Source organism: Mirounga leonina, unplaced genomic scaffold (assembly GCF_011800145.1).
Source record: "Mirounga leonina isolate KUSES-001 unplaced genomic scaffold, KU_Mleo_1.0 Mir_82, whole genome shotgun sequence".
Taxonomy (NCBI): domain Eukaryota; kingdom Metazoa; phylum Chordata; class Mammalia; order Carnivora; family Phocidae; genus Mirounga; species Mirounga leonina.
In genome coordinates, this window is record NW_023270825.1 from 20,982,663 (window position 1) to 20,994,791 (window position 12,129).

At 40.0% G+C, this 12,129-nt stretch overlaps 1 protein-coding gene across 8 annotated transcripts in view; it reads left to right on the forward strand.

Moving 5' to 3' along the window:
• Positions 1-12,129, forward strand: part of STON2 (stonin 2) — a 138,421-nt gene that overhangs the window by 118,154 nt on the left and 8,138 nt on the right. For all 8 annotated transcript variants that reach the window (XM_034992297.1, XM_034992301.1, XM_034992300.1 and 5 more), the window contains one exon: positions 9,782-11,620. In XM_034992297.1, coding sequence (XP_034848188.1) covers positions 9,782-11,620 — 1,839 coding nt within the window. The remainder of the gene's footprint in view (positions 1-9,781; positions 11,621-12,129) is intronic.

Genomic DNA, 12,129 nt, shown 5'->3' on the forward strand with positions numbered 1-12,129 from the left:
GTGTGTGTGTGTGTGTGTGTGTGTGTGTGTGTGTGTGTGTGTGTGTGAGAGAGAGATATCTTCCTGATCCCTTCATCTATCTATAGACCCCTTAGGTTGCTTCCATATCTCAGCTATTGTAAATAATGCTACAATAAACATAGCAGTGTATGTATCTTTTCAAATTAGTGTTTTCATTTTCTTTTGGTAAATACCTAGTAGTGGAATTAATGGATCATATGGTAGTTCTATTTTTAATTTTTTGAGGAACCTCCTTACTGTTTCCCACATTGGCTGTCCCACTTTACATTCCTACCAGCAGTGCACAAAGGTTGCTTTTTCTCCACATCCTTGCCAACACTTATTACTTGTCTTTTTTATTTTAGCCATTCTGACTGGTGTAAGGTGATAGCTATCTCATTGTGGTTTTTATTTGCATTTTCCTGTTGATTAGTGATGTTGAATATCTTTTCATATGTCTGTTGGCCATTTTTTAAAAGATTTTATTTATTTGAGAGAGAAAGAGCACAAGTGGAGGGAGGGGCAGAGGGAGAGGGAGAATCTCAAGCAGATTCCCCACTGAGTGGGGCACCCCAGGCAGGGCTCGATCCCAGGACTCTGAGGTCATGACCTGAGCCAAAGTCAGATGCTTAACCGACTGAGCTACCCAGGCACCCCTCTGTTGGCCATTTGTCTTGGGAAAATGTCTATTTAGGACATCATAGAAGAATGTTATGGTCCATTAAGCAGAGCTTCATTGCCCATCCAAAAAGGCTTACACCCTAGAAAGCCCTTTTTGTTCACCCCTCTTTGGTGTGCTCAAATGGTCAAGGATGAGAGGGAAATACAGGGGCTTTTTGCTGTGACAATAACAAATAAATAAAACACAGGTAAGTTTCTCAGCAGGCCTTATTACTAGTTAAGTCTTTGATATACCCTAATGTATAAAACGTTGAGATTAATTTATAAAATAGAATGTTGATTTTTCAGTTTGTTATAGATATTGGAATCTATCCCTGCTCCCTGCCTGTGACCTCTGCTGGGGAACTGGACGTGGTTCCCTCAGACAACAGCAAGGTGTTACAATAAGATCTCTGCCCTGGTGGGAGTTGAAGAATAGCGTCTTCATCTAAGACAACATGAGGAGGTGATATCAGAAAGGCATAGTAAGCCAGGGAACCGGTAAGCCAGTTGAGTGGAGGTTTAGTTCTTAGAGGAAGAAGCCAAAAGCAGGGATCCAAAGATTGAGTACTGGCAAAGTGAGCAGGGGCAAAACAGAAGCAAAGGTTTAGAACCAGAGAGAACAGATTCATCAGGAACACACAAGTTCCTGGGACATTCATCAAACTTAAAGTCTGATGCTTGCTTTTCTGAGCAAAAAGGAGATAAAATGTGTTGGGTTAGCTCATCTTGATCAACAGGGAGGGAGTTGGCAGGGCAACTCAATACTGCTTCCTAGGTCCTCTTAGCAAATAGAAACTAGAATGTAATGTCAAATGCTCCTGCTAGGGATTTGGTCAAATAGTTAAGTGGTAGTTCTATGAATCGGCTTCTTTACTTTGAGGATATCTCTGACCAGCATCAGTGCATCCATCCTATCTCCCGGAGAATGCTAAGTACAGATGAATAGACTCAAACCCTCTGGCTCTCTTTATCAGTGTATTGTGATGACTAAGCAGGTCTCAGCTTTTTTTTATCCCAGTTAGAAGCTCCCTTGATAAAGTTCAGACGAATGACTTTTCTCTCACCCTTACACATTCACACATCAGGGGATGACATCACCTGACCTTATGCCCAAAGGCTTCTTTGTATAAATGGATGTAAATCCTTGTTTTAATTTCTTTTCCCCTACTGAACAATGCTCCTGAAAAAGCTGTGGGTCAAGGTAACTCTTGCCAATCTCAAAGGCAATAGGATTTTAGCTTAACAAACAAGCATTAAGAAAATACCAGAGTTGGTGAAAAGTAGGACTTTTTTTTTTTTCTAAGATTTTATTTATTTATTTGACAGAGAGATCACAAGCAGGGGTAACGGCGGCCAGCGGGAGAGGGAGAAGCAGGCTCCCCACAGAGCAGGGGAAGTCCAATGTGGGACTTGATCCCAGAATCATGACCTGAGCCAAAGGCAGTCGTTTAACCAACTGAGCCACCCAGGTGCCCAAAAGTAGGACTTTTTAAATGTCACCTTGGGCAGTCCACTTAAACTTCCTGAGCCTTGGTCTTCTCAGCAAAATGAAGGGGTCAAGTTTCATTATTTCTAAAATCTCTTCAAGCCTGAAAATTCCATGTGCCTCTTTTTACTCTATAGATCGATCCACAAATATGTAAGGGCCTGCTCTGCATCTGAGGCTTTCAGTATATGCTCTTGTGTAACGGTGACTATGGTCTCATCTTGAGAAAACTGCAATAATCTCAGAATATGTGTTCTTGCCACTGAAAATAACTTCCAATGAATAGCTCTCAGTAAGTTTTTTGCATTTGTTATTGAATGCACACATTAGGTTAACAAATGGGGAAAGAAGATGACAGAGTATCTGCTGTATTCAAAATATCATAGAAACTTAATCTTCCCCCATAGTTCTGATGACTTCTTCAGATTAGTGACTTTGACTACCATTGTAATCATTTAATTTAATCTTTGGGGAACTTAAAATAGATTGTGGTCTAACATTGAAAGAATCCTCCATTTCTTTTTTTTTTTTCTTTTCACTTTTTTAATTTAAATTCAATTAATTAACATATAGTGCAATACAGAGGTAGAGGTTTCAGAGGTAGAAGTCAGTGATTCATCAGTCTGATATAACACCCAGTGCTCATTACATCACGTGCCCTCCTTAATGTCCATCACCCAGTTACCCCGTCCCCCTGCTTCCCTCCCCTCCAGTAACCCTCAGTTTGTTTCCTAAGAGTCTCTTATGGTTTGTCTCCCTCTCTGGTTTCGTCTTGTTTTGTTTTTTCCTCTCTTACCCTATGATCCTCTGTTTTGTTTCTTAAATTCCACATATGGGTGAGGTCATATGTGGAATTATTTATTCCATTATCACATGATAATTGTCTTTCTCTGACTTATTTCGCTTAGCATAATATCCTTTAGTTCCATCCACACCATTGCAAATGGCAAGATTTCTTTTTTTTTTGATGGCTGAGTTGTATTCCATTGTATATATATATATCACATCTTCTTTATCCATTCATCTGTCGGTGGACATCTGGGTTCTTTCCATAATTTGGCTATTGTGGACATTGCTGCTATAAACATTGGGGTGCAGATGCCCCTTTGGATCACTACATTTGTATCTTTGGGGTAAATATCTAGTAGTGCAATTCTTGGGTCATAGGGTAGCTCTATTTTCTATTTTTTGAGGAACTTCCATACTGTTTTTCAGAGTGGCTGCACCAGCTTGCATTCCCACCAACAGTGTAAGAGGGTTCCCCTTTCTCTGCATCCTCACCAACATCTGTCATTTCCTGACTTGCTAATTTTAGCCATTCTGACTGGTGTGAAGTGGTATCTCATTGTGGTTTTGATTTGTCTTTCCCTGATGCCAAGTAATGTTGAGCATTTTTTCATGTGTCTGTTGGCCATTTGGTTGTCTTCCTTGGAGAAATGCCTGTTCATGTCTTCTGCCCATTTCTTGGTTGGATTATTTGTTCTTTGGGTGTTGAGTTTGATAAGTTCTTTATAGATTTTGGATACTAGCCCTTTATCTGATATGTCATTTGCAAATACCTTCTCCCATTCTGTGGGTTGTCTTTTGGTTTTGTCTACTGTTTCCTTTGCTGTGTAAAAGCTTTTTATCTTGATGAAGTCCCAATAGTTCATTTTTGCCTTTGTTTCCCTTGCCTTTGGAGATGTGTCTAGCAAGAAGTTGCTGTTGCCAAGGTCAAAGAGGTTGCTGCCTGTGTTCTCCTCAAGGATTTTGATAGATTCCTTTCTCACATGTAGGTCTTTCATCCATTTTGAGTCTATTTTTGTGTATGGTGTAAGGAAATGGTCCAGTTTCATTCTTCTGCATGTGGCTGTCCAATTTTCCCAGCACCATTTGTTGAAGAAACTGTCTTTTTTCCATTGGACTTTCTTTCCTGCTTTCTCAAAGATTAGTTGACCACAGAGTTGAGGGTCCATTTCTGGGCTCTCTATTCTGTTCCATTGATCTATGTGTCTGTTTTTGTGCCAGTACCATACTGTCTTGATGATTACAGCTTTGTAATAGAGCTTGAAATCCAGGATTGTGATGCCACCAACTTTAGTTTTCTTTTTCAACATTCCTTTGGCTATTCGGGGTCTTTCTGGTTCCATGCAAATTTTAGAATTGTTTGTTCCAGCTCTGTGAAAAAAGTTGATGAAAAAAAGCTCTTTGATAGGGATTGCATTGAATGTGTAGACGTTTCTAGGTAGCATAGACATTTTAACACTATTTGTTCTTCCAATCCATGGGCATGAAACGTTTTTCCATTTCTTTATGTCTTCCTCAATTTTTCATGAATGTTCTATAGTGTTCTGAGTACAGATCCTTTTCCTCTTTGGTTAGGTTTATTTCTAGGTGTCTTATGGTTTTGGGTACAATTGTAAATGGGATCAACTCCTTAATTTCTCTTTTTTTCTGTCTCATTGGTAGTGTATAGAATTGCAACTGATTTCTGTGCATTGATTTTATATCCTGCCACTTTGCTGCATTGATTTTATATCCTGCCACTTTGCTGAATTCTGTATGAGTTCTACCACCATTTCTTTTTTTGTTTGCACCAGTAAAGACATTAGGAAGCTCTTAGGTACTAGCAGTTGTCCCCGTAGTGTCGAATGAGAACCTGATTTTTATACATGGCTTTTGTTTGGCAGCAGCCCAACTCATAATATAAGTAATTTGGAGGTAGCAAGTGGAAGAGATAGTAATTAAAATTATGCTGGATTTTTGGCTTTGGCTTTATTTTATTAAGTCAATAAAATGGAATTCTGGATGATTGTTACTTTTGTTCTGAAAATAATTAGTTTTTGCCTATTTCTTACTGGAGAAATTTGCTGGCTTCCCCGCTCCCTACCTTTAGTGTTTCCAGTATCAGCCACATCAGTCATAAGTGTCATGGGAAAGATCTAACTACTGCTTTATCAACATGGATTACAGCTAAACTGTTTTCTTTCTCTGAGGTTAATTAGCAGGAGTGCTAAAGGTGCGTTTTGACCTTTTATTTCTTTATTTTTGTAAGCAAACAGTATTTTTTTTTTTAAGATTTTATTTATTTATTTGACAGAGAGAGACAGCGAGAGAGGGAACGCGAGCAGGTGGAGTGGGAGAGGGAGAAGCAGGCCTCCCGCCGAGCAGGGCGCCCGATGCCAGGGCTCGATCCCAGGACCCTGGGATCATGACCTGAGCCGAAGGCAGACGCTCAACGACTGAGCCACCCAGGCGCCCCAGCAAACAGTATTTTTAATACAGATTTAATATTTTTTAAATCACCTCTTACCCCATAGGAGACATCTGTTTTCACATCAAAATATTATGAACTATTATATTTCAAAACTTTTTAATACATGTATGCTTTATATCATGAAAATGTACCATTCTAGTAGTAGTAGTAATAACAGCTGACGCCTACTGAACATTTATTACTTGCCAGGCACAATTCTAGCATCTGTATTTTCCCAACAACCCCGCCAGGTAGGATTTAATATTTTCTCAGGGAAAACTGAGTTGCAGAGAAATTAAACAACTTGCCCAAAGTCATTTAGCTAATAAGCTGCTGGTACACAATTGAAACCAAGGCAATCTGACTCCAGTTTGTAGGTACCCTTTACTATTCACTCAACAATATATATCATGATCAGCTTCCACGTAAATAAACATGCATCAGTAGCATTGTCTTGATAGCTGCATGGGATTCCGTTTTCGGGGTATGATACTTAATATGACCAGTCTCCCATTATTGGGCATTTAGGCTGTTTCCAATTTTTCTATGATACAAACATTACTGTGATAAACATACCACTATATACTCTTTGCATGCCTGTCTTGTTCTTTCCTTAGATTACACTCCTGTGAATAGAGTTTTTGGATCACATTTTTTGAGACTTTTATACAAATTTTCAAATTGCCCCTCAGAAAGATTTTTTGAACACTTCCATCAGAGTGTAAATTCCTTTGTGTCACAAATAATGATTATTAGTCATACTAAATTTTTGTCTCTTTGACACAGAGATAATTGTATTTATTGTTTTATAAGGTTAAACTTCTTTCCCAAATGGTTATTAGACATTTATATTTCTTCATTAGCAAATTATCTGTTCTTACCCTATTTTATTTTATTTAATTTTTTGGTGAGGGTGTATCTTTTTTTTAAGAATTTTTTTTTTTTTTTTTTTTAATTTGAGAGAGAGCAAAACATGAGTGCGGTGGGGAGGACAGAGGCAGAGGGAGAAGTGGACTCCCCGCTGAGCAGAGAGCCCGCCTTGGGGCTCCATCCCAGGACTTTGGGATCATGACCTGAGCCCAAGGCAGATGCTTAACTGACTGAGGCACCCAGGTGCCCCAGGTGTATCATTTGTATTAAGAATACACTGTCATATTACAAAAAGGATACCAAGTTTTTGTCATGTATGATACAAATATTTTCCTCCAGAAATTTTACATACAGGTAAGTTGTTTTTTTACATATGAAAGTCTCGAATAATATAATAAAGAGGTTTTAATAAAAAGAGGCTCAGAACTATGGACTCAGAAACAAACTGAGGGTTTAAGAGGGGAGAGGGTGGGGGGATGGGTTAGCCTGGTGATGGGTATTAAGGAGGGCACATATTGAATGGAGCACTGGGTGTTATACGCAAACAATGAATCATGGAACACTACATCAAAAAAATTAATTAATTAATTTTAAAAAAAGAGGCTCAGAAAATATATGACCTAATCTTTGCAAAAACAACTGAAGATGTCTTTCAGTCAATGATAAATGATGGAAAAGTAAGAGCTTACAAATAAGGAAGTCAGTGTTAATAAGGGATTATTTTTTAAAGTTGTATTTGTCAGTCCTTGGGTTCACCCCAAGAAATGCTTTATTTTCATGTGAACTAGAGACCACTTTTGCTTTTCATCTGTAAAAGTATCTTTATTAAGACATTTTTTCTTTATAAATGATTTTGTAGAAAGAAAATCTCATTTCCCGAAATTTGACGTAGGCCCCACTACTGCCCCAGATGATGGATTTTTAAAATGGATTGTAATCATGGGAGATGAAACTGCCAACAGAGAGAATATTTTTTAACAAAGTCTTTTGATTCTTTTTAATGGCTGTCAAAGAGAATACAGAATCTCTAGAAATTAATTTAATTAAAAATTTTCCCTGCAGATTTAAAGAAACTTCATTTAAATTGTATTCCAAGTCTAATGCTTCAAAACTGTCTAGGACTCTGTGTGATTTTAAATAACTTCATTTAGAAAGGAATTTATTGTAAAAAAAAATTATGTTCCGTGGGAACAAAGGCTTTTTTTTTTTCCCCCCCTCCTTTCTTTTTTGGCTTCATAGAGGAAAATGAGAAATGCTATTTTGGGGACAAGATTCTCAACAGAAGGGAATCCTTTGGCAGCAAGAATAAACAGCTTTGGCAGAAAAGCACCCTCCAAAGGAAAAGGACTTCGGCTTGTTCAAACTAGGGAGTGGTGATGAGCCCCAAGGCAAAAAGGATATCCCTGGTACAGGGTCTGGGTCAATACCAAGCTGTTTGGGTGGGAACAGTACTGTTACAAAAGTGCCTTAGAGCGGCTTCATAAATAATTGATGAGTTTTGAGATGCACTCCTTTTCCAATTGTCTGGGGAGGATCAGTTACTGTTCCAAGGAAGTGATTATATTTTACTCAGGGCCACATTGTTCCCTTTAGCCTTTGATACAATAATAGTAGTAGTAGTAGTATTAATAGAAATGATAATGATAATAAAATATAAATCCTAAAAACCTGGGTTGTTTACTGACCCTTTTCCCTTCATTTTCCAGAAAATAAATCACACATCTGCAAAAGTGGATTAATGATTAATTTGAAGGAAAGTCTCATTTTTAATTTTAAAATGCTTTGAAATCCTTTTGTAGTTGCTGTGCCTACAGAAAACACCTTTTTTAACCCATTATATATCTGGGGTGAGTGTGGATATGTGTGTATGCATGCTCACATACTTAGCCTACGTTTTCAAAGTGACGTTTTCAATAGAGGGAATTACTCTTTGTTTGAATAAATACACTCGGAAAGATGAATAACAAGCGAGCCATCCCATCCACATGTAATTTCACTTGCAATTACGTATGGCATTGCTGATTTCGTTTGGTTAGATATTTGTGAAGGTTTAGTGAGGTGGTCAGAAAACTCAACTACTTGACTCAACCACTGAGCATCAATTGATTTCTCTTTGATGCCAGATTACTGGCAGTAGAAACAGTGGGTGGAATGGTAGCAGAGATCCCAATATGCATTCCTCCAGGGACAGAGAAAATAGAGCTGCCCCCATGCAAAGTCTCTTTTCTCACTTAGTCAATCAACAAACCTTTTACCGAGTATCTACTATATGCCAGACACAGATTTGTTTTCTGTGCCATTCCTTCATCACAGTCCACTCCTTGCTAAAGGCTTCAATTTCCCCCTCCCTTTCCACAATCCCAGCAGATACACAGGGTCTTTATGCTACCTGAAAAGTTTGGCTCTTTCCCACATGGAAACTCAAGTCCTGTATCACCTCCCTTGAAGGCCCTGCTAAGGTGGAGTTTTATTTATAATAACCCCCCTTTCCCCCCATAAGATAAATAAGCCCAAGATGGAAAAGTATTTTAGAGGAAAAAGAAGAGATTATATTATGAGTGTTTTCTCATGTTACTGTGTACTTGTAAATGTTTTAATGGCTAGGTATTATTCTATTGTATACCCTAGTTTCTTAACATTTACCCAAAACTTGGTTCACAATTTGGATTTATTTCCCTAGGGCAAAATTACAAAGTTACTGTTTATGCACATTTGTAAAACCCTTAATACAAATTGCCAAATGACTTATAGAGAGTTTATAGCAACTTACAGTCCCATTAAAGTTCTGTTTACTGTTCATATCATGGTACCCTTACCCTCACTGAAGACTAAAAACTTTAAAAATCACTGATTGTTTTTAATTTACATTTTTTTTATTACTAGTGAGATTGGACACTTTTTCACATGCTTATTAGACATTTTTAGTTTCTCTCTCCTGAGCTATCTGTATATGTCCTTTGTCTATATTTCTATTGGAGTTTTTATAGTCTTCTTATTCACTTGTATGAACTTATTTCATCTTAAGGGTGTTAATAATTTGTCTTTAATATTTATTGATCACATTTGGGCAAAAATCCCTCCAATTACATTATTTGCAATCACTTAGAACAGATAATTTGTTTTGTTCAATGAGATGAGATCAGCTTTGTATCATTTTATGTAGGAGGTGGTTTTCAATGTCTAAAAATTATTGTATACCTTAGAGCATAGTAAGGACAACATCTATTCTAGAAACTTCTATCAAAGGGAGAATGTATAAGAGTTAAACTACAAGGGACCTTGGTCCTATCGGTGCTTCTATATCGATAGACCCATTTGAATTCTTACTGCATTTGATGTGTGGCCCCTGTGCTGTGCTTATTACAAAATTATAAGATCTGTGCCCAAACTAGCACTTGACACAGGTAATGAGCTGCTTTGGAATTTCCAGATAAAATTCTAGTCATCCTTCACTCCCATACCTCAGTTTCCCAAACTTCTAAGAGGCCCTGAATAGCAGCCCTCATATGTTCTCCTTTTTCTTTTAGACAGTTCTTCCTCAGTCCAGGAAGATGAAGAGGTAGAGATGGAGGCCATCAGCTGGCAGGCCTGTAGTCCAGCCATGAATGGACATCCTGCCACTCCACTGACCTCTGCTCGTTTCCCCAGCTGGGTCACTTTTGATGACAATGAGGTCAGCTGCCCTTTGCCACCAGTCACCTCTCCCCTGAAGCCAAACCCACCACCTGTTGCATCTGTGATCCCAGATGTGCCTCATCACTCAGCTGGGTCATTTAAGAAGAGGGAACGTCCCAAGAGCACTTTGATGAACTTTTCCAAAGTTCAGAAGCTGGACATCTCATCCTTAAACCATCCACCTTCCGTAACCGAGGCTCCACCTTGGAGGGCAACCAATCCTTTCCTGAATGAGACTCTGCAGGATGTCCAACCCTCCCCTATCAACCCTTTCATTGCTTTCTTTGAGGAGCAGGAGAGGCGCTCCCAAAACAGTTCCATTTCCAGTGCCACAGGCAAGAGCCAAAGAGATTCTCTCATTGTCATCTATCAGGATGCCATCAGTTTTGATGACTCAAGCAAAAACCAGTCCCACTCTGATGCTGTTGAAAAACTCAAACAACTCCAGATTGATGATCCTGATCGTTTAGGCAGTGTGACATTACCAGATGATGACCCTATAGCCTGGGTTGAACTAGATGACCACCCACCTGGTTCAGCACTGTCCCAGCCCAGGGATGGGTGGCCAATGATGCTAAGGATCCCTGAGAAGAAAAACATCATGTCATCTAGGCACTGGGGACCCATCTACATCAAACTGACAGACAGTGGTTACCTGCAGCTGTATTATGAGCAGGGTCTAGAAAAACCGTTCCGTGAGTTCAAGCTGGAGATCTGCCATGAAATTTCGGAACCCCGGCTCCAAAACTATGACGAGAATGGCAGGATCCACAGCTTGCGAATAGACCGTGTCACCTACAAGGAGAAGAAGAAATACCAGCCCAAACCTGCTGTGGCCCACACGGCAGAGAGGGAACAAGTGATTAAGCTGGGCACCACCAATTATGATGACTTCCTGAGTTTCATCTGCGCTGTTCAAGACCAGCTCATGAACCTGCCAGTGTTGTCAATGGACTTGAGCACAGTTGGCTTGAACTACCTTGAAGAGGAGATTACTGTGGATGTCAAGGATGAATTCTCTGGCATTGTGAGCAAAGGAGACAACCAGATTCTCCAGCACCATGTCTTGACACGGATCCACATTCTGAGTTTCCTCTCTGGGCTGGCAGAGTGCCGCCTGGGCCTCAACGATGTCCTCGTCAAAGGGAACGAAATAGTTTCCCGGCAAGACATCATGCCCACCACCACCACAAAGTGGATCAAGCTCCATCAGTGCCGTTTTCATGGGTGTGTGGATGAGGATGTATTCAACAACTCACGGGTTATTCTGTTCAACCCTTTGGATGCCTGCCGGTTTGAGCTCATGCGGTTCAGGACAGTATTTGCGGAGAAGACCTTGCCTTTCACACTCAGGACAGCAGCAAGCATCAACGGGGCAGAGGTGGAGGTGCAGAGCTGGCTTAGGATGTCAGCCGGCTTCTCCTCTAACCGAGACCCGCTCATTCAGGTTCCCTGTGAGAATGTGATGGTTCGTTACCCTGTGCCCAGTGAGTGGGTGAAAAACTTCCGCAGGGAAAGCGTCCTGGGGGAAAAGTCTTTAAAAGCCAAAGTGAACCGGGGGGCGAGTTTTGGCTCAACTAGTATGTCTGGCTCTGAGCCTGTCATGAGAGTAACTCTGGGAACTGCCAAGTACGAACATGCCTTCAACTCCATTGTGTGGAGGATAAACCGACTGCCTGACAAAAATTCAGGTAGGTAGTGGTTTCTCTTCTGTGAAAACTGCCACATGGTCACACGAGAGCTGGGGTCAGAGTTCTGCATTCTGTTCCCCTATGAAGGGCTGGGTTTTGTTGTGTGACAGAAATAAGGTTAACGGAGAAGTGGGACCAGAGAAGCAAAAATACTTGAGCAAAAAGTAAGTAAGAAACACGAATGACCTAGTTCACTCCGTTTTCTCACTCCCTTATTATCCTACTTCTAGAAAACTCTGCGTTATTCTTCTCAGCTGAGCTGCTAAGCAGATTTGCATAGCAGCTTATGAATTTGTATTCTTTTTCTGACTCATTCAAGTATTACCTGTGATGCCGGAAGCTGTCTATTTCTAGATCCTAGAAAGTCTCTGGATTCTGAAGAGGTATCTTTCTCACTGCCTTGAGTAGGTAAAGGGGCCAGTCATATATACACTACAGGTGAGGAGTCAGACTAACAATTCCAGTCTCCCTGTGCGAGACCTGTCGGTCATAACATCTCCAACTCAGAG